This window comes from Epinephelus moara, chromosome 3 (assembly GCF_006386435.1).
Source record: "Epinephelus moara isolate mb chromosome 3, YSFRI_EMoa_1.0, whole genome shotgun sequence".
NCBI lineage: Eukaryota > Metazoa > Chordata > Actinopteri > Perciformes > Serranidae > Epinephelus > Epinephelus moara.
The window spans coordinates 22,047,126-22,073,157 of NC_065508.1; the positions used below are offsets into that span (position 1 = coordinate 22,047,126).

The 26,032-nt window shown below is 42.5% G+C and overlaps 1 protein-coding gene across 1 annotated transcript in view; it reads right to left on the bottom strand.

The window, feature by feature from the left end:
* The window catches only part of cltca (clathrin, heavy chain a (Hc)), a 44,988-nt gene that overhangs the window by 419 nt on the left and 18,537 nt on the right, over positions 1–26,032 (bottom strand). Inside the window, exons 3-29 of the mRNA XM_050041057.1 lie at positions 24,125–24,393; positions 23,764–23,925; positions 23,548–23,661; positions 22,251–22,424; positions 18,333–18,530; positions 17,939–18,139; positions 17,447–17,599; positions 17,074–17,196; positions 15,881–16,018; positions 15,621–15,785; positions 15,298–15,478; positions 14,215–14,378; positions 11,237–11,362; positions 10,993–11,135; positions 10,386–10,620; positions 10,110–10,232; positions 9,883–10,028; positions 9,326–9,509; positions 9,042–9,234; positions 7,540–7,697; positions 7,181–7,453; positions 6,485–6,802; positions 6,162–6,293; positions 5,776–5,886; positions 5,502–5,672; positions 5,184–5,405; positions 153–228 (exon numbers count right to left, since the gene is read on the bottom strand). Of these exons, the coding sequence (XP_049897014.1) occupies positions 153–228; positions 5,184–5,405; positions 5,502–5,672; positions 5,776–5,886; positions 6,162–6,293; positions 6,485–6,802; positions 7,181–7,453; positions 7,540–7,697; positions 9,042–9,234; positions 9,326–9,509; positions 9,883–10,028; positions 10,110–10,232; positions 10,386–10,620; positions 10,993–11,135; positions 11,237–11,362; positions 14,215–14,378; positions 15,298–15,478; positions 15,621–15,785; positions 15,881–16,018; positions 17,074–17,196; positions 17,447–17,599; positions 17,939–18,139; positions 18,333–18,530; positions 22,251–22,424; positions 23,548–23,661; positions 23,764–23,925; positions 24,125–24,393 (4,653 nt within the window). The remainder of the gene's footprint in view (positions 1–152; positions 229–5,183; positions 5,406–5,501; positions 5,673–5,775; positions 5,887–6,161; positions 6,294–6,484; positions 6,803–7,180; positions 7,454–7,539; positions 7,698–9,041; positions 9,235–9,325; positions 9,510–9,882; positions 10,029–10,109; positions 10,233–10,385; positions 10,621–10,992; positions 11,136–11,236; positions 11,363–14,214; positions 14,379–15,297; positions 15,479–15,620; positions 15,786–15,880; positions 16,019–17,073; positions 17,197–17,446; positions 17,600–17,938; positions 18,140–18,332; positions 18,531–22,250; positions 22,425–23,547; positions 23,662–23,763; positions 23,926–24,124; positions 24,394–26,032) is intronic.

A 26,032-nucleotide genomic window follows, 5' to 3' on the forward strand; every position in this document is an offset into this window, starting at 1 on the left:
CACACAGGAAACGTTTCAAACACTTTACCCCCAAAATGACCACTTGTATAATTATACAATTTTAATAACTTCTGATATGGTCATGAAGAGAGGACTGCTGCCTATGCTTTTGATGACAGTGACATGGACGCTGATGTCATTAAAGGACTTACCGTAGACGATGGGTTGCGTCTCTGTTGCCTGCTCCTCCTCTTTTCTTAGGGACTCTGAGGTTTCTAGTTTATCTACCTGCAAAGCAAAGAAATCAGAACATTCAGAGCAAAGCAAAAACGATTAATAAGTTAACAACATACTAAACAAAAAAAGAAAAACAAAAGTGTTGCATTATTTGTTAACTAATCTGTGACAACTTTTCTGACAACAGTGTGGGCCGACAGCAGATTTCACGCAGCAGCAAGACAAAACTGTCAGGGACAAGATCACTTTTTTATCTAGTATACAGACAGGATGTAGAGATTTTCATATTTTGTACTGATCTTAAGTTTAAACAGGAAGACGTCTAAAAAGAAATGCTAACCAAATTAATAAAGAACAAAACAAAAAGAAAGTTGAAGCTGGGGTAGGCAGAAATCTGAATCAGAATTTATAAATACATCTTCCTCCTGCAGCTCTCCTCTCTCTGTCCTAAGCCCCTGCCACAAGATGACCACGGGCATATGCACACGCTTCATAATTTTTTCATTGTGAAGTTGCAACTCTGCAGATGGACTGTCAGTCGTAAGCTGTAGCGGCTTGAATTCAGCCAGCGCAAACCCCTCAGTGCCGGGTCTCACAGCAGGCTGATGACCAGCAGCAGCTCCAGTTTAACTTTTTTAACTACAGCAACAGAAAGTTTGCTGATCTGGCAGGGAGTCGGGGCTGACCGTTCCCCCAGAGCTGGGGTTTGCGCTTGCCGAATTTGACTGGGGGAACGTCTGTGTTGGTGGGCAGTGAGGTAGAGATTTGAGGCTCTATCTAACTTTAGCTGTATAAATGTCAACTTGAGGCCGCAGCTGTGAGCCTTTAGCTCCAGTTAGCAGAAGGCTACATTATTAGCAACATTTTCCCTCAATCTCTGAAACACTTTGGTGATACTGACATGCGTTTTAGTTTGTTTATTATCAGACTCTCTTTTAGACTCTCTCTGCAGGATTCTCCACCATTGAATCAGACTTTCACTAAAGGGACATGCATGTGCACATGCATGTGTAGAACAGCCAAGAGGAACACCCTCTCTGTGAAATGACCTGTGATTGGCCAAAGTCTCCCGTCATGGGCTAGATTTTCTAAGGCCTGAAAACAGAGTATAGTGCTCTTTCAGTCCACTTGAATAACAATATGCTCAAAGTCCATAATGGGATTTTTGTCCAATGAAGCCAAAATTAAACTGCCTACCCCTGTTTTAAACATATTTTCATTTCCTCTGCTCTTAAAGTCTGGGTGGCCGGCCTGACAGTAAAAATAAAAGCAGCCAATTCTTTAAATAAATCCACAAACAAATAAAAATAATAATAATAATAATAATAAAAAACTTCTTCAGGCAGCAAGTCAGATGCGACAATATGCAAAGTGTACATTTCAGGCCCTCGAGGGAAAAGCAGCAGCACCTGGATGCAGGTTATTTCTACAGTTCAAAGTAAGGGCTTGCTCAGCAGTGCACTTCCACATCTTGTATAAATGCATTTATCATTCAGTTTCTCCATGCCTCGTCAGAAAACAGCAGCTCTTTAAATTTAATTCTCTGCACACATCTACAACAAGCTGAAGCTTCACCGTAAACAGAAACAGTCTCATGCTCTGTGAGTGAGAGGCTGCAGGACTAAGATACAGTATGGGAGGAGGAGGAGGAGGAGAAGGAGGGTCAGTCTCAGGCCAGGTGCTCCCTACAACTGAAGGCTCTCCCATCAGGAAGCCAGGCACAACCAAAAGCCAGGCTGCTACATATCAGCAAGAGACAGTTCAGCGCATGCTTTATTCCCAAAACCAGCTAATACATCACAACCTTTAAAAAACAGCTTCATATTGTGCAGTGTTAATATCTGTGAGGAAATGCACCTTAAATGAACATCTGTATATCATTACTCACTCTGTGTTACGTTGGTGTCAAGACTACTTTGCTCACATGCCTTCATGGTGAACAAAGAATCCAAAAATGGTGACAATTCTTTGTAAGTCATAACTGACCACATTTAACAACAGCAAAACTATATAAAAACATCCCTTTACAAACTCTTACCCAACCTGTACAGTATAATCCAAGTCTCATTTATCCAGTCATGTGCTCAGTACTTCCCAAACACATGCATGTTGTCTAAAACCTTACGATATAAAACCTTCAGAATCTATACTCTCTTCAAAGCCAGACTCCATTGACAAAAACAGTAATTTTACCTCACTGAAAATAGGAGCTTCTGTCGACGACTGCCTCTATCAGTTGGTTAGTTAGTGTTAATGTGTGACTTTGGTGAATCTGAACTAACCTTTAAAACACCAAAGTCACACAATAACACAAACTAACTAACTGACTGACTGACTGAGGCAGGATCAGAGCAGCAGCTTCTGTTTTCAGTGAGGTAAAATTAGTTTTTGTCAGTTGAGTCTAGCTTTGAAGAGAGCACATTTAAGTTTCACTTTTCATTCAGAAAAAGTTGTCTGCTTGGGAAGTACTGAACATACGACTTGGATTATACTGCAGGAGTTGTATAAGAGTTAAATGTTTTGATATAGTTTTGCTGTTGTTTAACTCAGTCCCTGTTTATTTAAATTTATCAAGAATTTTCATCTTTTTTTGGATTCTTCGTTCATTATGGAGGCATGCGAGAGAAAATGTTTTTGTCACGAATTCAACACAACATGGGCTGAATAATAGATACAAAATGAAAAATTATTTAAGTGACGTTACAGATAATTTATTATAATCTCTAAAGCTTTTCCAGTGAAAAACAAAATGATGAATTCAGAAAGTAAAGAGATGTTTCAACCATGATTAAAGCTGTGGTGTACAGTGCATTTTCTCCAACAAACTCCCCTGGGTAGACTTTCTTTGGACTCTGGTTTAATCTCTGTTGCAGTCTGCTGCTGGTTTGTTAAAGCAGGGGATAGAGGAGAACTATGGGCCCTTAACAAATAATCTGAATACAGAGTTCGCTAGGCATTGATTCTCATTTAGAGAATGCAGCTTGTTTTCTCTTGTCCTTTACAACTCAGAAAAACACCTTTCACATCTATCAGGTGCATAGGAGAGGGACGACCAAAAGTTGCAAACAAACTCCAGCACACTGTCTAAGTTGCAGAAATACATTTACTTACTTGTGACGTTTCAGTGCTTGATCTAGATGCTGAAATAAATGTATTGTGAGTGTGCTGGAGTTTGCAACTTGTCATACTCACTGGTTCCCTTACAGAGGCACTGTAGGTCAGGTGGCCATCATTTCAATTATTACATCCAATCACAGCTGATAACAGCTTGTGCATGCAGGTTATTGCCAGATTTCAAGATGTGGCTAATGTCAATTTAGGGAATACAAAATCTCCAATCCTCTATTCTTGCAGCAGACGGCTACAGGTTAGTTTCCTCTTAGAGACTACATGTCTACAAAATTCCCAAACAACCACAATTTCAGCTTGCAACATGTCTCTGTGACTGTGTCAAAGTGAGAGTGTAGCTAAAATCATGCACACTCAAGGCCGCAGTCTTCCAAGCTAAAAACTCAAAGATCAAAAACAGAGTGTTTAGCTTTCACCTGTTCCTTAACTGCATCAACCTGGAAGAGAAGAGGCGCAGCATAGAAAAGAAAATTAAAAATATTCCCCCGTGAAGACATTTGGCAAACAGACAACCTTGTCCTTCATTTGATACCTTCCATTGTTACTTGAGTCAAAGAGAAAACAGCAGTATCTTCATATTTTGAATACAAGAAAGGCCCGTTGAGATGCCGCCATTGTTTTCAGTGTAGATGTGCCGAAGGCACGCTCCAAAGTGAGAGTGACACCATCACGGCATGCAACCATTCCCAAGTGCATATTTTTCAGGGTGTGACAGCTGCGCCCTTAAATAAACAAAGCTCTTGTAATGCAGTATCACACACCACATGTCACGTGACAAGGATCAACCAATCACAGCTGGTAGATGTCTTCTCTTTTTTCAGTAAGCATAAATCCCATGTGAATATGGAAGAGAAGTTCCACCATTTAAATGCAGGGCGACACAGAATGTTACATCCGTCTCACTGACAATATTTTAAGGCCTAAAACACACTTATAAACACTTAACACAAACAAGGCCTGGAAGATCAACTCCGCACTCAGGATTTCTGGTTAAGTCAGCAATGATGTGGTGCTAGTTATGCTGACTTAGCAATGTCAGGTCAACCTGCCTCTGCACCCTTGTAAGCGGACACCGAGTAGGCACAATATTAGCTTTTCAAGATGGTTAAAGACGTGGCATGTGTCTCCGCCCTTAGGATTTTATATATGTAAACATGCCAGAAGCTCTGATTATTTGCCGCTGCAGCCACCATGACATTCTCTTGATCAGATTCACCAAACCTCTATCAAAGAAATAGTGGTGACGAAGCTGTACCGTTGTGTCACCTGAACACACCGCAGACTACAGCCAACGGCCAAGTGGCACGTACATTCTGTGCCTGCATGAGAGGAATTAACTTTCCATACCAGCAGGCGGTGGCAGTCTGTATTCTTCATTCAAAAAGAGAAACCAAAGGACGAATTCAAGATTCTAATTAGCCAGTTAGCACATTAAAAAAAAAACAACAACCTGATGCTGAAAGAATAGATGATATTTTCCGTGTGCCAGTGAACAATAACACAAACCATCATGAAACTTTTCTAAAGAGCTCAATGGCTAAAAAGAATAATCTCACTTTTATAACAAGTTTCGTTTAGTCATCTGTTTGCTTTCCTCACTTCTGTTTCTCTTCTTGTGCTGAGCTGAACTGCCAGTCAATGATTGTGAATGACAGTTCAGCTCCGCCAGTAATTCAGCAGGCTGAAAAAAAGCAGACACTGGCCCACTAGTGCCAACAGTGTGGGACGCACCGCAAAAACTAGGGCGACAGACGCTCACCGATGGCCAATATTGATTCTCTGACAGGATGACAGCAGTGCTGCACGGCTGTGCGGCCTTCTTTTATATCAAAATATCCTCAGTGCACTAAACTCCAGCCTGAAAAGAGCTGACCCACCTTGCTGAGGTACTCCCTCATGACCTGAATGAAGTATGGCATAGAAAAGTCCATGATGTTGTGCCTCCAGGCAGTCTCCAGCACCACGTCGGGCCGCAGCAGATCGTAGCAGGTGAACAGGCAGGCGGCGAAACATTCTTTCTTGTCCTCCTGTAGGAACCAGGACAGCAGCTCCTCTGCCAGCTCGATGTCCTTGGACTCTGACGCATACTGCATGGCGTCCTGCAGGGGAGACGCAGCACACGCAGGGTCAGGAATGCTCTAAGCCGATAAAGGCAGTGCATCAGAAACATTCACAAAGAAAGTAAAGAAATAAACCTTATAGAGCTTGTCTTTCTTGCAGAGCTCCACACTCTGTTTCCAGCGGTTGTTGCCCTTGAAGAGGTAAGCAGCGATTCTCCTGAACTCAATCAGCTCGTGCTTCTCCAGGCGCTGGGCCAGTGAGATGTTGTCAAAGTTGTCGTAGGCATCTATTGATGTCCTCAGTGCCTGACGCGAGTGAGACGGGATTAGGGGAGAGTATTAAATCAAAGAATGACATTAACAAAAGATTTAACAACATTCAGTAGCACTGTCAAAGGCCTTCTCTCACCTGATAGTCCTCCTCTGTGATGAAGAGGTTGTTAAGTGCTTCATTGACTGATTTGTTGTTGTGGTTCTGTACTGACCGCAGGTAGGGTTTGACCAGAGGCAGCTGTTTCACCTGTGGACACACACAAACACTGATCATCTCACTCCATCCAAATTTAGCATGAAAATATGCAAAAGAAATGTGAATTCATCTTTTCCATCCACCACCGTTAGGTAAATATTCTGAGGTGCTGCATGATGAACAGTTGGTCATGCTTATTCTCCTATCAGGAGCGATTAAACCACTGTACAATTAACCCAAATGCTTAACTGCAGGAAGTTTGTGTAAAACAAGTGATCATGATGAATTTCTAGACAATTATTTCCTGTTAATTCTCTAAAGAGTACCTTGGTGAAGAAGTTGACAGCACGGGAGTGGTCCAGTCTGGGAGAAAGCACTATGAGCAAATCATTCAGTAACAAGGGCTTGAACTCCAGATAGAACTGGATGGCTTTGTAGTACAGCTCCACGTTGGCCACCTACACAGGGTGCAGAGGAAAACAATTAGAGACAAGAATAAGCTTAAACACCGGTGCAGGGAATATTGTGCAATATGAGACTAGTACATTTTATAAAACTGTCTCCAATGACAGATGAGTATTTCTTATTCAGACAGAATCACAACATCACAATTTGAGACATGGAAAAAAGCCAAGTGATTAAATTGTACCTTGGTGATAATGTCTTTGAACTGCCCCTCCTTCCAGGCATCTGTAGGGTGGTTCATCATGGTGATGATGGCGTTGTCGAACTCCTCGTACTTGTCGTACAGGAAGACGAGCTCGGCCCACAGGTGAGCCTGCTCTGCTGCTCTCAGGACCTTCGGGATGTTGACCCTGGACCAGAAGAGCTCCAGATGCTCCCTCATCTTCTGTGGCTTGAACTTGGAGTACAGGATGGCCAGCTCCGTGAACATCCCCATGTGAGCGCGCTCCAGGCCCAGGGCGGCCTCCAGCATGGTGATCAGCTCCTCAAAGTAACCGCGGTCCTGAGAGAGAAGAGGGGAGGATGGAATATGGTAAATGTGCGTCTATGTATGACTGAATGAAAATTAACAGTCTAATAGCCAAAGAGACTTTATGAAGTAGTTTGCCTTGTGATCCAGCAGAGGGTGCACTAAAACTTCACCATAAGCTTGACCTGTTGGATTCCTTCTTGACCCATCAGTAAATAAGCTTCAGCTAGTTTTATGTTATATAACAGAACAATATTTATATTACTCATTACAGAAAGTTCATTTAAGAAGAAGAAAACCTCGAATGAATCTAATCTGATGAATCACTTTATTGAAACACTTAATTCAAACTGAGGATTTTGTTTAACAAGGTTTTTTGTTTGAGGTGATGACGTTATAATGACGTCTTACCTGGTAGTAGTTGATGAGCTCCTCCAGCTCATCAGCGTGCACCACGATGTGGAGGCCGCACATCTGGGCAAGTCTGAACTCCTTTCCGTCCACGCAGGCGAAGCACACCTCCTTCCAGGTGCGGGTGCTGTTGGCCTTCCGGGCGCCGTCCACAGCAGCCTGGTACTCCCCGAGGTGCACCAGAGTCGAAGCCAGACGACCAAAGTTGGAGACGTTGTTGTAGAGCAGCTTGGCGGCGTCGTACATTTTCTCATCGTAACAGCGGTCACCAACCTACAGAACAGATACAATAAAGACGTCGTGTTTAATTCTTGACCTGACAGCCTCTTCACAGAGGGATGTGTGAGAGCAAAGCTCACCTGCTGGATGTGAGCGTTGTTGGGTCCGTTGATGAACTCTTCCAATTCAGCCAGGCGGTTGGTTTTGGCCAAGGCAAAGATGAGCTCTGTCTCCACGTAGGACTCACGGGCCTTCTTACGAGCCATCTGAAGGAATTTGACCAAGTCCTCCCAGTTACCTGAAACACATGGACAGTAATATTAACCCTTTAAAAACCGCCAGTATTTCCCAGTCCCGGTGGCAGAAGATTGTTGTTTGCATGATCCTGTTTCAACCAATAAAAGATGAAAACCACAATGTCTAGAACATTCCTTCTTTCTACAGCAGAAAGCTAAAGCTTCTTTCTGTCGTGTCATCATGTTGTACGCTCATGATGACGTCATTACACTATATTACGTGTGGTGAAAAACCTGCGCGACGTGTCTCTATATTTACAAATCTTTTGGATCAATTTATGACACGATTTCAATGTTTTTAATCAGTTATTACAGTTTATTGACTTAAATATCATTCAGCTTGGGTTGTACAGATTTTAGGGAGATGAACGTTTTGAAGATACTTCAAAAAATGATACACAATGAGCAAATAAAAACAATGTAGACAAGAGTGGACCACTTCTACTGCAGAGTTCACGGGGTTAAGCTCTTGTTGTGTTTCTGCATTAACCTTTTAATTCTTATTGTTAGATGCAGAACACTGCCTCAACTGTATTTTATGCTGATCATGTGCACTTTCACTAAAGAATTGCTGCATTAGCTGCAACTATCAGCAGATTCCCCCGAAGGATAAAACTCAAACAACAAACTCCACAACACAGCTGATGTGATTCATATTGATTGCTTTTAATCGAAGTGACGCTGGCAAACAACGAACAGCTTTCTCTGGGACCCTGCCTTCTATTCATAGTGATCGATCTGCTCACAATAAGTTAAGTGGTGTTCTTTTCCTCCTCACTCATAAACTTACAGGGACAGTTTGCCCCGAAATTCAAAAATACATATTTTCCCTCTTACCTGTAGTGCTGTTTATTCATCTAGAGTATTTTGGTGTGAGTTGCAGAGTGTTGGAGATATTAGCTGTAGAAATGGCACTCGGCTTGTGGTGATCAAAGCGCCAAAAACTACATTTAATAAACTCAACAGCGATGTCTCTTTCCAGAAATCATGACCCGGTTACTCAAGATAAGCCACAGAGCTTGTTGTGAGCAGTTTCATGTAGGAACTATTTAATTTATACCAAACTACACCTGCCTACTGTATCACTGTGCAAAAGGAAGCGTGCATCTACTGCTAGCTCACATAGCATCACTGAGCTAGCTAATGTTTGAGCTCAGCCGAGGAGGATGGCATTGATGATTGAATCTCATGCTGTCACAAGCATGAGCCTGTTGTGCATCAGTTGACGCCCGTTTCTTACTGCATGATGATACTGGGGTGAACTGCCCCTTTAGTAAAATCTCAACCAAGCCTGGTGCTTTTTTTTCCCTCTGACATCTTTCCTTGACCTCAAGAAGTCTCCTTACCGCTCTTATCAGCAGCCTGGACCACCTCCATGTACGCAGAGGGATCATCAGCTTTGATGTAGGAGTCGATGGCCTCTTTTACCAAGTCCTTCTGTAGCTGAGCCTTAGCCAGCTGGCTCCACACAGCCGGCTCATTGCAGCGTTCTGCAAACTCATAGGCCCGGTCCAGGTTGCCAATATGTTCGATCAGCACCTAGGTTAAAAAAAAAAAAAAAAACACAGACCATCAACGCTTCTCAAGTCAATAATGCATTAGCCTCGCTTTTTGAGAGCTGATGACTGACCTGCACAGCAGAGGTGTTGACGTCAAACTTCTTGAAGATGGCAAAGGCCTCCTCGAAGAGCTCGTTGCTGATGGCGATGTTGGCGATGTCGGGAGCGTCGTAGTTGTCTAGCCTGCTGATGTACTCCATCACACGGGTACGGTCGGCCTTGATTGCGGTGAGGATCAGCAGGTTCTGCAGATTTCTGTGGGAAAGAGGAGAAGACATGAAACCCTCAGCAAGCTTTAGTTTTGATGAGCAAGGTCATGTACTTGAGATCATAGACATTATTAGACAATAGCTAATAAATGTGTGTGAATGTGTGAATTACTTAAAGTTACGGCAGATCACCATCACTGTTTCAAAAATTCATTCAATGATGGACAACATTTGGTTAATGCTACCTCTGGCCTCATCCGCACTGGTGAAACGTTTTCAGAATTTTGGCTTTGACTTAGTACTGAAATATTGTCTTTTGTGACCTCCCAAATAGGAACACACACACACACACACACACACACACACACACACACACACACACACACACACACACATACAAAAGTGTTACATCTAAACACCTGTGTTCACTGAAGACAGAGTTGTCCAACACAATCTTCTCCAGCAGCTCAATGAGCTCGTTGGGCAGGTCTGCGGTCATGAAGGCCTTGACTGTGACTGATACCTCCTCTGGGTCCTGGGTTTCTGACAGCGCTGTCTGCACCACCTGAGGGCAGAGGAGCAGAGGCTTAGAGAGGCACTAGGGAGCTGTATAAATCAGATAACACTTGTTTTGTGTATACTTTACCTGGTCAATGAGTGGGCGTCTGAAGGGGTTGGTCTCCAGCAGCACACTGGCCCACAGGTCAGGGTCTTTACGGCGCACGAGGTAGCGAGACAAGCTCTTGAACAGGGAGTTCTCATTGCAGACCTGATATGAAAAGAACAAAAATTAGAATTCCCGCTGAAAAGAATAAAAATTAGAATTCCTGCAGCTACAGTGAAGGCGGTTTAACTTACTACATCAAAAAAGGTGCAGTGAAACAAGAGACATTTAGATCCACAAACAAAAATTCATCCTCACATTGATCAACTCCTGGTCACACTGTCCCCTCTCGTAGGCCACACAGGCTAGGTGGGGGTCTCTCTTCTCGCAGTACTTTCCCACCACGCGGCTGTCGTAGAACGGGTTCTCCCTCAGGAAGCGTTCAGGATTGTTGTTGCTGTCAATGTAGATCTTGGCCAGAGCATTGTGGGTGGCGGGCTCCTCGCAGCCTTCGTGGATACGAGACTCCAGCCAGGGCAGCAGCAGCTTCAGTCTGCAGGAGAAAAAGTATGTCAGGATGTTTGCGGAGACGCAGTGTGAGCAGTCAGATAGGGATGGAGCACGATTCAAACCCTACTTGGAGCACTAGATAAACACGGCTCTCCATGTGGGGATCCGTGTTAGACTTAGCAAGTCACAGATTCCTCGTAAGATCACTGTTATAATAAAGTTACAGAAAGTAAGACAATCAAGTTAAATAAACCTCTTAATTGATCTACATCACTGTGACTACTGGCTAACTCTCTCTTGATGATTAACCTTTTCGAACTTGAAGTCAAAACTTCACCCTTATCTGGTAAAACAAAATTACTTGAAACGTTTTCGTAGTAACGTTATGAAACATGTAAGTGGAATATTGCAGCACCTGTTCCTCTTTTCCACCTCAGCAACCAGCTCATCAGTGGAGAACTGTCCCCTGACGACCAGGATCAGGCTCTTGATGACATCCTCGGAGCAGTCCACGTCTAAGAGTCCACCAACCACAACAGGCAGACGGCTGGGATTCACCTGAGACACACGTTTAACAATAAAACCCATGAATTTATTACTGTAATACGAGGATGTAGTGTAATCGTGATGCATTTGAATGCTTCTCCATTGAGCCTTACCTTCTGAACATAGATCTCAATGTACTTTTGGAGGTTGTTGCGGTACAGGTAGAGGACCAGGTCGTGGACAAAGTCAAAGCGGTCACAGACGATGATGAGCGGTAGCTGGTCGGTGAGTTTGGCCTCCTGTCGTCACACACAGTGGAGGGATAGAGGCCACGTTCAGTAAGAGACACAACAAACAAAACTGCTCTAAACAAGCCACACAACATCAACCAACCTTTGTGCAACAGGGCTGATCTTTTACCACTGCACTTAGAACGTGTTTACATGTATTTTTCATATAGAATATAGACTTTTTATTCTCAGTCACTGAAAATGAAATATAAGATATCATTTTCCAGCTACGTCAACCCTCCTTAACAGGGTAAGTTTGGTATTTTTCAACCTGTTTCCCATGTTTTTGTATCTAAGTGGCTTATGGGAACAACAGCCTTTTAAGTGGGGCAGTATTGAGAGACAGCACGGCAGCCAGCAGCAGCAAAACAGGCTGCCATGTAATCTTTTGTAATTTTTGTCCGCTTGTTATTTTCACTGACAGGCTCGGATTAATATTTTAAGATCCCAACAGAGATAGATCTTTTTTTCAAGAGTAAGATCCTCTTCGTTGAACGAGAGACAGCACCAAAATCGCTTTTGCCAAACCCACCAGACTCCATTTAAATAAACAGTGATTCTATAATCATAACACACAATTAATTCAAAGTTAAAAGAAACTACATAAAACTCACAAAAACCATCTTGGTTTGTCTTTACACTGTTCAAACAATCAATGACTCTAGTTTGGTTGAAATTAACTGCTAATTCAACCAGTTAAATGTAAAAATATGATGCCTCTATACACAGAGTCTGGTGATTGTGAGGCTGTTTCTGGTTAAACAAAAAGGATCTTATTCTTTTTACAAAAAGGTCTATCTCTGTAGGGATCCTTTGCATAAGCTGCCAAACACTTACATTACTAATCTGAGCCCGTCAGTGGCAAAAACAACACCTTCACTGGACATACACTATACTGATGGTGCACAAATACCCCAAGTGGTTACATTACAGCCCATTTAACTGCTGCAGCACTGTGTCTCAATACTGAACCAATTTCAAAACAGTTGTCTTCATTCGTCACTTAGACACAAAAACATGGGACAACAGGGTCCAGGTTGAAAAATACAGAAGTTACCCTTTAAGTGATTAAAAATATACACATTTAAAACAATATCAATGAGGGGAAATAAAAGGTTCGTCACTACAACAAATGGATGTCACGTTGCAAAATTAGTGTCTTTCACAGTAGAGTCACAGAACAAAACCTCTAAATACTCTAAAGTAGCCTTCTTACTTTTTCGCAGGAAAAGAGCTGCCAGTTGTTGGGTCAACACTAGACAGCACTACCCACTAGTCCTCTGTACCACAACGCTGCTATCCACACTCATACAGGATTAACAAACTGGGATTGTGCACCTTGTCTGTGTCATCCAACAACATGCTGCACTGACTAGAGGCTCGTATTACAGGACACTATACACACAGACACCTTCAATGTTTCCAAATACGGAGTACAGGACCCTGACTTGTTCAGCATTAACTGCAATTACACACAGAACATCGAATAAATGACTAGGACTACATAAAGCTATGTAGTATGGGTGTATGGATCGTGGTGTATAAGTATATACTCCTCCATACGAATCCCAGTTTCAATCCTGTGCCTGAAGTTCAGGAGTAAGGGTGAAAGCAAAAAAAGAAGGGAGAGGTCCTGTGCTGTGGGGAGGGATGGATTTACCTGATACATGTCCTGCCATTCCAAAGACAAAGGAGGAAAAGCACAAAACATAATTGACTGCTGGGGATCTGCTAGTGACAGTGATCATTTTCTAATCTATAAAAAGGGGTCAAAATATTTATCTCTTTTCTTTTAATAGCATTTTAAAGCACTTCAAACGATATGTGGTATGAATGCAAAATTGCAACATTCGAAAATTTTGCTTCAAAGGGATAGTTCAGTTTTTTTTTTTTTGAAGCGGGGCTGTATGATGTACTATTTTTTCTCAGCCTACAAAAATCAATATCAGTTTAAGTGTAGACTGTATTTAGAATATTTTCACCGCTGTACCTTGCCATCAGAAAGCCCTTTTTGACAGGGAACTGGAGCCATTATCTATGCTCTCCCTACAGCCAACAGACTCCTTTGACAAAAACAGTAATTTTACTTCACAGACCATGGGAGTTGCTAGTCTATTGCTGCCTCGATCAATTAGTTTGTGTTACTGTGCGACTTTGGCATATGAAAGGGTTAGTTCAGATTCACCAAAGTCACACAATTAAGTGGGATTTATACTTCTGCATTGAATTGATGCCCTACATATGGCGTAAGCTCTGCGTAGACATGTAGCTTATGCCGTGGCATACGCCATGGCCTGACCTGCACATCACGAGAAATGTTACTACAAGTTGTGGTGTGCAGACCTCCTGTTCATTTTTGTAAGCTGAAACCATTTCCCTCTGCAGAAACTAAGCTTTTATCTACTTCTATTTCATAGATAAGAAACAATAAATTGCAAAGACAACAAAACCCCCACAAAATAACGTTTAAAGTCTTACGTGTGATTTATCCTGGCTTCATATTTGAGGAGGAGAGTCTGCTAGGCACGAGGCATATTTATGCAATCTAAAATGTCACAGGTGTAAGCTAATAACATAATGTAAGCATGTTGTATATGAGGAAAAAAGGTAACACACTGACTAGAGAAGTACGTCAAACAACCCCACTCCAAAACACATAATCCAAACTATCCTCTCAACACAAACATGGTGTTAAATCCTGAAAAAGCTGTTGTGGTTTAGACAAGATTTAACAATGAAAAAAGAAACAGAGTGGATCAGAACAGAGAGAGATAAGTAAATCTCATGAGTAAAGAATAGAAAGATAGGAGCAGATGTAAGATGTCAGCGTTTGATCACTCCAGCTGTCCCTGCGGCTTTACCTTGAGGAAATTCTTGACGCGCTCAGGGTCATAGCAGTTGCTCTCTCTACAGATCCTCTCCACCTCTTTGATCTGGCCCGTCTTGCAGGCGGCCTGGATGTATTTGAAGTGAACTTCAGGGTCCTGACTGAAGTTGACAATAGAGCCCAGGAAGTAGAAGAGACCTGAGAGACACAGAGAAGTCATTTACCACTCTAATGATAGCATTATAGATCCAGTAATACATCCTAAAGATATTAAAGACATTAAAAATTTAGCTCCGTGACTGCAGTTTTGCTCCTCTCCATTAACCTTTATGCTTCATTATTCCAGTAATAGCTGAGGTGAACTAAATCACCTCCAGGCCATTCTGCTCAATCTATTGATTGTCTGGCCTCTGCGCTGCTCTGGCCTACTTTACTAATTGATATTTTGGGGACATCTGTCATCAAGTGCGTGACCGCATGAATACAACTGAAGGACGAGTCAAATACCACTTAGTGTTAATTTGTCAGGTATTTTTTAATTACTCTCAGTCCTGTCAATACCCTGTTGTTTTAAGTCAAGTGTCAATTAACTAAAAGTTTGGTGCTTTTTAGCCTTAGTCAAAGAAACCCATGACTATTTTAGTTCTAGTCAATGACAACTTTTTAGTCTTTAGATTATAGTGAACATTTCAGTCAATCTAGTCAAACATAAACCAATAATTTTGTCATTTTATCCAAACTTATTTTAGATCAAATTTCATGTTATCATTACCTGATTGCTTTAGAGCTATGATGGGGCCCAAAATTCAAGCTCAACCCTACATGAACCCAGAAATACTTTTGCTTTTTTCAGGAGGAAAAGTAAATATACAAAAGAGAAAATAATACAGGTCTCTCTGTGTGACAGTTATAGTCATCTGTGCAAAGCTCAGTGCACTGTATAGTTATATGGGTTACAATACATATAATTTGCATTGATGATTTTCAGTGATCGAGTTCCTCAAGTTTCTTGAGGAACTGTTTCAGTCCAGTCTGGTTTTTTGATCACAGTGTTTCACTAAAAAGAGATTGAAACATCAAATCATGCCATATGCCAGTGTAAAGTTTGTGATTTCACCTTCAAAACTCTTGAAGGACTCAAAGAGCTCAGTTAGAGACTGTGTGGTGAGCTGTTCATGGTACTTGGAGGCCACCTGCACACAGATCTGCAGGTTCTGGCGGATGTTGGCTGACAGCATGGCCCTGAGGCACTCCAGAGAGTCCTCCACCGACAGGGAGCCAAAGAAGTTCACCAGCCACTGGAGGTGGAGGAAGGGATGTTAGTTTAAGTGATAGGTCATACAATATCTACCATGGATTAATGAACAATTCCACGATAGGGAATGAAAAAGAAAAATAGCGTCTAGTTTTAATTTCACTCAGTCAGTAAATTAAGCCTACCTCTGGGTTGAGCAGGTGTGTGTGCACCACAGCACGCTTGATGTCATAGAGGTCAGTGTAGTGCTCCAGCGCCCTTTGCAGGAGTCCAGCCTTCTCACACAGCTGGGCGATGTGGGCACGATCGTAGTTGGTAAACATTTGGTTGCCCAGGATAGCGTCAGCAACCTGCACCCATCACATGAAGCACGAAAAAAAATTAGGAAAAAAAAGTGCATCCCAGATCTATTAATCAGATTCTGTTTAGTGAAGTATGGGTCGACCTGTGGAGCGTGCATGAGGTTCATCTCCAGCAGGCGAGTCTGCAGTGGTCCTTCTGAGGGTCTGTTGTTCTTCAGAGCATCCAGGAGGAAGGAGGTGCACTGCTGGATCAGGTTGTACTCCATGAATACATCCACGATCTGTACAGACATGGAGACACAAAGGAGACCGCTCAAGAGAGGAAACATGCGTCACCTGCTGCTAAAACCCTGACAGAAATACGACTTGTCAAAACCTTTCCTTGAACAAAATATAGTAAACTACAGGCTAAACTGCCAAGCATGCTCATGCTACAGCTGATAGACAGTAACTAGTACACTGCCAAACTTTTCCCAGATGAAACTCACACTCTAGAATTTTTTGTTCAGAGTTCATGAATAGTAGACATTTATAAACCATTTTGACTGTTTGGGTCACAGGGCTGTGTATGTATGTTGCATACCGAACTGAACGTCCTATCCCAAAACCGTTAGGGATGAATACATGTTAAGTTACACCCCTAAAAGTAGCACCGCACTGTCGCTATCAGTGCACAAAACCTCCCTCCAACATGAACATACTACTCCCACTACAGTCTCCTAAAACTCTGCACCACTGACAGGATTTAACCTGAGATGCAGGAAGACCACATACTTTTTTGAAGCTGCTTAAAAGCCACTTACAGTGAAAAGAGAAAGTTGGGTGAATACAACACATTCCCTCTTTTGAAGATTGAACAAAGTCTTCGATGCTATGTTTTACTCTTCTTACCTGCCAGTGCAGCACTTTAGGCAACAGAAAGCTGTGTCAGCAGTTGACATTTGCAGTGCAGACTGTCTGCAGCAGCAGGAAGCAAAGGAAGAGGTGCATTTCCTTTATACTACAGGATAGCTGAGGTTCACAGATGTTGGCATGTCGTATGACATAGTCAAATACATTGTCCAGTTTCAAGGAAAGTTTGGGGTCGACTTGTTGGCTGCAGATTTGGCATTTAAGAGGGCCACAATTTTTATCTTAATTGAGAAAAAGTTAGGTCTCATCCTAACCTCAAAGACTCTGCAGCACAACCCAATCCACCCTGTGCTGCAGGGCAACAGCTGATTTTTAAACTCCAACTAAACTGATGTTGTTTAGTTTCAATCATAATAAGACAAAGAGTAAGAAAAGTCCATGTATTCCTGATGGATCACTTAAAATCCCTCTTCCTTCCTCTGACCTGTGTGATGTCAGCCAGCGGTTCTTCATCCTGGACCAGCATCTGGGCAAACTGCAGGCCTTGTTCTGGGTTGATTCGCATTACATTCCTGAGCAGAAAGATCCAGTCTGGAGTGTAGCCCACCTGCAACAAAAAAGTTGATGCATCGACGTTACAATCACATTTCAGTGCCAATGTTTAAATCCATTAATTTAGGTGATTAAGTCCAACAAAAAAGGCTCTTGTGTTCATTATACTTCTTTGAGACACACAACTTCATTAAAGTGTGAAACACTTTCTACCTTTACCTCTCAATTATTGGCCATGCATTTCATCATTTGTGAATTATGAAACCTCTGAGGGCTTAAATCTCATCTCAGCCGGACACACATACCTTCTTGGCGTACAGGACGATCTTTGGGAACTGACCGGTCTCTGCAAAGCACTGGATGACCTTGTTGGGGACGTTGGCCCTCAGGTAGACGCTGAGAGCCAAGGTGGGATCCACTGCCTTCACCAGGTCACCCAGTTCCTCCGAACACTCCAACTGAAATACAGGACAAGTAACATCAGCATTGGAAACAATATTAGCAGTTGTGTCGGTACAGCTAGAAAATACCGCTGTTATCTGAGGTTTTTTTGTACTTAAAATCTTGTCGCCCACTCACAGTCGACACTTCCGTTTAAACATCAAGGAATTTAGTCGTTAGGAACGTCCCTACTCAGAACCACCCAAATCTACAGTTTCAAAGGGCAACGTCACAAATTCCTTGCATAACAGATGTTCTCACATGATCCAATATCATAGGCGGGTCATGTAAACAAATAGGCAGCTCAGGAAGAGCGTCTTCCTGTGACTGGAGGCTGAGATGGAGATATACAATACCTTGTCTTCCTTCAGCCACTTCTCCAGGAGCTGCTTACGTCCCTGCTGGAGGACAGGCCTGCAGAGCTCGAGGGACTCAAACTTGTTGAGCTGGCCCTGGTCCAACAGGATACCAAAGTACTGCAGCAAGGGGGAGGTCTGGCCTGGCTGAGTCGGAACGCTCTGGAAGCGACGGATGGTGTCTGGGGTTCGCAGGATGCCCTGAGAGGGGAAAGATCAACTGAAGGTAAGAGGAGAGCTAAATGGCTCACACAAGGAAAAACAAGTGGGTTGAATATAATGCAATCCAATAATATAACCCTGCGATTAATAAAATAATGTGGATCTTTTATTACACTTTGTTCAGACTATGTTAGAGAGATGCTGATTGGCCCCATGTTGACAAGAGGAGTACCTTTGGTGCATTGGCAGAAACCTTGGCGGCCTCAGAGTAGTTTCCAGCAGCAAACAGGGTGTTGAACTTGCGTGCAAAGAGCTCTTCACCACCGGCGAGGTTGTTACGGACAGCTAAGCGGAGAGCCAGATCTGGATTCTGGAGCACATTAGTGATGTAGGGGATGATGTTTTCCTCTTCCACACAGACTGACAGCACCTGTGTTACAGGGAAAATAGACAATGTTGCAGTACATTACACAAGAGATGAGATGACAGTGACATCATGCTGACAGCTTTTGTCCTCTTTAAAAGCTCTTTGAATAATTCTGATGGAAAAATTGCTCCTGCACTGCTTGTTATGTGTCCCTTTTTACCTTTCTGGTGATCAGTGAAGTACTCTGTGTATTCATTACTGAGTACGAACCATGGTGGTATAAACAAAGAAACATTGGCCTTGATCTCAATAAGCCACGTCATCTTAAAAATATATCAGCAACCAACCTATGTGTCCTTTTCCAAATCTCTGTTGCTGTCTTCAAATGGGGTCATGTTGACCGTGTTCACAGTCCATATGAACGCCTCCTTCTTGTGGTATTCACAACCTCTTAAGTGGAAATTCTCTGAAAGCTTCGAGTTCACGAGCTGTGCCGTGTTTGCTGACATTTTCAGAAATGGCGGAGACCACAGAAGTTAATTTTTTGTTGGATGGCGAGTAAATATATTGTTATTTTAGTCATATGCAGTTTTTCTTCAGAATTTTATATGTCTGAGGAAAATGATGATATTCCCAACGGCCTCATCCTTTTCCTCTGTCATTATGCCTCTGCATTTCCTGCACTTCCTCCACTTGCAAGCTTGCTAAATTGTTAGCCTTGGTGGCTTTGAGATGCCAACAGTACCATTTAAAATGTAATATGTGTGTGAAGACTCTGACAGTACTCTGCTGACATCTTTTAAGCATGTTCAAATTTTGGTTTCCCTTTTAACATAGATGAGACTAGCACACAGTATATTTAAGCATAACAGGAAGGAGGAGAGTTGATCGAGGTTCTGCCTGGTTCCGGGCTTGCTTAATGGTTATTGGAGCATAGGGCAAAAAGGGGTGGGGCTTAGGAAGGGCAACTAGGCCAACGAAGTCGATCTGCAGTAACTCAAGGCATGGATCTAAATGAAGCATGATGTTAAATGCACTGCTTCCTAACCCCCACCCCCACAATGTTTATCAAGGATCTGAGTTAAAGCTAGACCAATACAGATGGATGGTCTTTTTTTTTCCTTAGATACATTTAAACAACACTGGAATAAACCAACACATTCCTTATTAACGTTGTGTGCCAGAAATTAGCAGAGTGGGAGAGCTCAGCTGAACATAACTGTGGGCAACGGCTCTAAACTCCATTAAATGCTGTCTGGCCCTGGGTTGTGGCTGCTGAATGCAAATGTATTATTAGTGGGTCAGTGTAACGCATGGCTTTTGTGAGCAGTCTGGCAACAGAGACTGAAAGGAGAATGAGTTGAATGAAAAGAGCTGGGTGGAGAAAAGGGGAGGGGGGCGAAGGAGAAAGACAGCCAGTGTTGGCCCCTCTACAAACAAGCCCAGCAGGTCAGCGCCCCGGCTTTTAACACGGGTGACTAGACCTCATTCTTCCTGCCACTAAAGCAGAATCACTTATACTAATGTGGGCGGACTAATTGGGGGCAGTTGAAATAAGAAATGGACAGAAAAGAGGGAGTATAAATAGGTCCCTTAGTGGAGACTCTAGTCAGTATGTAGGTGTGGTCAGGGTGAAGGATACAGCAACCGAAAGAGATGAAGAGGCTAACATTAAAGTCAGGAATCACAACAAATAGGAACGTGGCAGCTTCAATAAATCCTCTTCAAAAGTAAGCCAGTGATTGAGTGGGGAAAAAATTGTTCTAAATGTAACACTGCCATCTGAAGGCAATGACCAGAGTCTGATGGAAAAAGAGACAAACCTGGCAGAACAAGTGTTCTCAACAAGAGAGCACAGAGCATCAGATGACACATGAGCTGTCGTATCAAGTGATACACTAGCCCAGACACACACACACACACACACACACACACACACACACACACACACACACACACACACACAGAACAGTAAAACTGCAGGGCAGACATCGCAGGTCTCTGCCATGTTCATGACGTGGAAGATAAGGTGGAGGTTGTGATTGGATGAGAGGACCAGCACTAAGAGGATTGAGGGCACCAGGCTGTGCCTCCCGCTTGACATCATGTGCTGATGGGTGGTGGGCCCTCGCTTTCTCTCACTCCTTTCCCTCCTCTGTCCCTCTCTGCTTTGCCGCTGCAGCTATCATTATTGCATGTCAACGTCAGGCCAGGTCTGGCACATACACACTGCCTAGTCTGAGTATCAGACATCCGCATGCTGAGACTCAAAACACACAAGCAGGCCCTGCTCAGTCCATAGCTCCCAATGAGAAAACTGCTGACAAGTTTAAAATATTACTGTAACTCAAATTTTCCTTTTTTTGTTTTGTTTTTTTGTTGCCATCAATTGCATGTTGGTTGAAACATGATGTAATGTTACAGTAGCTGCATCCTAAAGAACGAGTAAGAGACACTGCTCAGTGGACGGTTGAGAGACGGAGAGATTGGCCGGATAAACAGTGTGTAGATCAGCATTTTCACATCCAATCTCAAAACCAACTGACTTTTGGTCTGACGATGATTAGCCTCTGGGGGTGAGGCTCATTTTTTTTTTTTTGGACTGATCCAGTGCAGCCAGTGGATCTCTGAGCCATGACTTCCTCTTTCTTCCGTACGCCACGAGTCACTTCAGCTAATCTCTACAAACATACATCTGCATATGAGTGCAAATACATTCAAAATAGAAACTAATATAAAGCTGAGTCATCATCATATGATGATGGGTTCCGAGACTGCATTTCTGCCAATGTGTTCCACCTCGCCGCATGAACTGCTTACCTGATTGGTCAATACGACTCATACGATTTATTTCAACCAAACCAGAGTTGGTGACTGTTGGACTAACTAATTGGAAGACTACCAAGACTAATTAAGACGGTTGAATGAAGTGTGTTTTGTGACGAGTTAAGAAGGCAATTACACTAACGCTTCTTTTAGTTTCCTGAGAGAGTAATAAATAAAATATATTAGACAGATAAAAATTATTTCATTATCTGCTTAGCTTTTGTTTATGCAAGTCTTGATGTTTGTTGACCAAAGACAGCAGCAGATTTAAAAGAAATGTATGGGGAAAGCATTGTATTAATGTACTGAGTATCAGATTACCAATATCATTGGTAACCAACCCACTCAACTGGAGGCACTGACACTGGCCTATTATCTCTCAGATCACTGCCTCCGTGTTTGTGTGCATGTGATGTGTGTACACACACGCATACGCACTTCAGTGCCCTGCCATACAGCGAGATCTGTCACTGCCTCAGATCAGCTTTCCTCTCTTCACTCAATTATTCATGTGGTGTGTGGCCTGGCTGGAACATTATTCATCAGCTGGCTGGATCCAGTTCTCCTCTCTGGTTCAGCTTTACAAAAGCAGTAAGATACAACCCTCTCCCGACTCTCTGTGTGAAACACTACACCTTGGATTATTTATAATGTGTCCTGGAAAAGTCTGAGCTTGCCTGATGACGACAGACAAACAAGGAGTTGTTGTTATAAGCACATGCAACAATGGATGTTGATTTTGTGCTTGTTTACATTCATTCAACTGTGTCAGATTTGCTGTACATGAGATTGCTGATGACATAAGGGTTGAATAATAAAGAGGTGGTTCTGATGTGGCTGTGTGATAGAGTCAACAGAAAAATTGTACTTTGACATTTCCAAGACTGAGCAGCTATGCTAAACATACATTTAATTTTCTTGAACACCCACAGGTTGAGTAAAGGTTGACCTTCTTACCTGTCCCTTCCTGTTGACTCCGATGATGCCTGCGGTGGCCTCATGTGGAGCGGTAACAAAGATGGTCTCTCCGCTGATGCGGTTCATGTAGATGCAGGTGCCGGTCTCCAAATCATACAAATGAATGTAGCCATATTTGGTTATGAGGAAAACCACATCTTGCTTGGAGCTTATCTGTCAGAAACCAAAGATGAAATGTTGGGTCAGTAAAGTTGATTAAGGTAACCTCACAAAAACCTATGTGGTTGATTTTGCTTTATCAGTCTGACTGATTTCACTTTGTATGAGTGTCACTTTTTATTTGATAGTTAAACTCTTAAATATCTGAACTGTAATGACGTGTTCGAACTCAAGATTTACAGTCTAAAAGTGCAACAGACTGTCTGAAGTAGTTTGTCTTGAGGTCCAGCAGAGGGTGCTCTTAAAATTTATTCATGCCATATTGATTAAGCTAATGAATAAAAATGGATGAGGCTGTGCTGATGGGATAATCGTGACGCCGAAGGACCTGAGAAGCAGCGTCTGGATATGTTTTGGGTTTTATATATCATAATACGGAAAAATCAGCAAAGACATGGCTGTTTGCTGACTTTACACAAAGCAGCTGCCTTCACAAAGACAACAAATCTGAGGATTTACTTGCTAGTTGCAACACAAGTGAGGCAGCAAAAATCAGTGGAGCAACGCCATTTGTACAACCTCATCTGACTGCATACTTGCCAATGCTCCTGATTTATCCAGGAGACAGGAGTTCTACCGAATTTCTCCCAACTTTTTTTCCCCTTTTTGTTATCACAACCTGTTTCTGGCACTGGACAGCATATATAAGCTTTACTACTCTAAACGTCTACTGTTTCCACTCTGACAACAACACAGCTGCGCCCAATGTCGTTTCCTGGCATACATGTGACGCAGTAAACAAGCTGCTTTCACCTCGTCCTCCTCAGTGAGTGAGAGATGGAGAGAAAAATGCAGAGTACTGAGAGAAAGAAATATCCTCTGTATTTTCAAAGTCTCAAGGTTGGCAAGTATGTCTGACTGTCTACTCAAGACTCACTTTTTGGGAGAAGGTATTTGGGAATAATGACAGAACTGGAGCTAAATTTTCAAAACACACCACAGTCTCAAGACACACTGCAGTTGTACAACAGAGCAGAGGAAAATATATAGACTATATTGAAGGGAAAGACACACTCTTTGTCTCTTAATGCAGCTCAAATTCCTTCAAACTTTACTCTTTGAAAAGAGACAGCCCTAGTGTGATTCAGGTGGTCAATTCTGTAAACGTGCTCCATACCTGCATGGCCACAGGGAAGTCATTCTGGGCTTCTGGAGGGAAGAACACATCCACTGCTTTCTTTGGAAATGGTTGGTTTCCAGTTGGTGGGGTCCCCACTTCAATGATATGCAACTGCGTCACACAGAAAAAAACACAAGTTCGAAATAGACTCAGATTTTGCTACGAGACTGACATTAAAATCTGTTTCCTCTGTTACGTTACAACACCAGTCACCTTCCCTCCAGCCTGCCCTCTGACAGCGAAGCAAAACAAAGTTGACTCCTCTGAATTCCCCTCCATCTTGAACTGGGCGAAGCTGGCAGCATGGCCTTCAATGGGCTGGGACACCTTTCTGTCAACTGAGTAGAGCTGCATGGCTCCAACTACCCGATTTTGCTGAAAAGGGCAAAACAACACATTAATATGTATAAAAACATACATATATAACTGACTGGCTAACCACTGCTGAAGCTACTGTGTATTTATGGCTATCTATGAATGCTAACAGGCTATCTAGTAAATATTATCTGCGATGACGGCATGTTTCAGTCTTGACCTACTTAACTTTACATATCTGGTATTAAACTTTACTTACCTGGGCTGAGATGCCGATGAGCAGGAGCCACTTCTGCTTGGCGTCAGTGCGGTAGTTGATGATCTGGCAGCCTGCCAGGCTAGAGTGGCGGTCAAAGACTTTCACAGGCTGTGAGTCACCCTCCATGCTCCAGTGGTAGACAGCAGTGTCAGTCACAAGTGCAACTGTGTTAAGGGAGATCCACTTCCAGAAGGTAACGTCGTCCGTCATGGTGTGTGCCTTCATCTTGCTCTTCATCTCGATGTTGAAGATCTGAAGGGTTTTGGCGGCTAGAGAGTGGAGAAAGGAGGGCAGGAACCAGGCCCAAGAGGAATGTTATAGCATCTGGTGACAGTGTGTCCACACATTCACAGAAAACACGAAGTTTCAACAGAAAAGGGAGATTCAAGTTTGAAAAATTGGTAGTCATGACACAGAGGTCATCAAGCAACGACGTCATGACTGATAGAAAGGGGATGCCATACATGCTGTAGTCGGAAATAGTGTCATATCTGAAGTGTAGTGAGACCACTGGCATAGGAAAATGGAATAAGTGACTTAAAGTCAAGTCAATCAAGTGTACTTCAAGCAAGTAAATGTATCTATTCCAAACTATATTGGTACATGATGAACTGGCAGGCCAATAAGAACATGTAACTGCAGAGCTGTCTAATGCCATATACAATTATTAGTGACTGAAAAAGTTAAGAATAAGGAAAAACGTTCTTTGTAATGTGCATTAACGAGCACGAAATAAGACAAAAAAGGTTATAGATGCTGCTTGGAGGCTATAAATGACTGAATACATGCTTACCTCTTGGACCAATTTCAAAAATTGTTGCTCCCATTAGTCACTTAGGTACAAAAATATGGGAAAATAAGGTCCAAGCTGAAAAACACCTACGTTTCCTTTTAAGAATACTCACTAATAAACACAGTATTTTACTGTAAACTGACCACAGCTCTTTAAAAATGTTTGATAAATGTACTCAGTAGATGTCATGTATTGTCATGTCCGACTACTTGGCCCACCCCATCATACGGACAGCCTTCATTGAGAGAAACAAAGCGGACAGAGGGTAGAAGCAAGAAACAAACAACTCACAAAAAAGGCAAACACATCTGCATCTGAGTCCAATATATAGCGGTGGAATACGACAGTTGGAGTACAACAGATAAAGGCACAATTAAGGGGGAAGGGTGAACTATTTTAGACAAGAGTTGCAGGAAAGGTTTCCAATAATGATTATGGTTGACTGACAACAACTTAAGTTTGTCCTGATAACAGATCATTCACTAAATGTTCAAAAAAGGTTCACTCACCTGCATTTTTTTGTTTATTAGTAAAGGTTAATTTAGTGAGCTAAAGCTGAATTAAGAAGCAGTGTGACTTCCTTGTTTGCTCATTATTCAATTCTCATCAACAAAGTGAGAAAAAAAGCAAAGATTGTTGTGTTAGCACAACTGTCGAGATCATTTTGCCATCACTAAGCCATGGGATCAGAGTACAATAAGCGATATGGCGAATGGATCACTTGCAGCAGCAGCCAAATTTCAAAGAGCAAGCAAAGGAATTTTTAATTGAATTATGATCAACTGTCGAAGTGTGTGTGTGTGCACATTGTGTCCATCCTTCAGACATGGTTACATGAAGAGGTTAAGGCTCGATACTGTGTCACGTGACAAGGTCAGCTGAGAAGCATCATAATGGTAGACTGAGCAGGGAGGACAGTGGGGGGAGAAAGAGTGAGGAATAATCTGACCCTATGCTGCATAATGAGTGAGACAAAGACAGGTGCTACTACTTAATCCAATATAGATCTGGAGCTCTCCATACACTGTTGAGCTACTGAGACTATTATTTTTCACAAAGTCATAACATATTGTCTGTAATCACACAACTCATTTTAAAGCTCAATTGCACTTCTT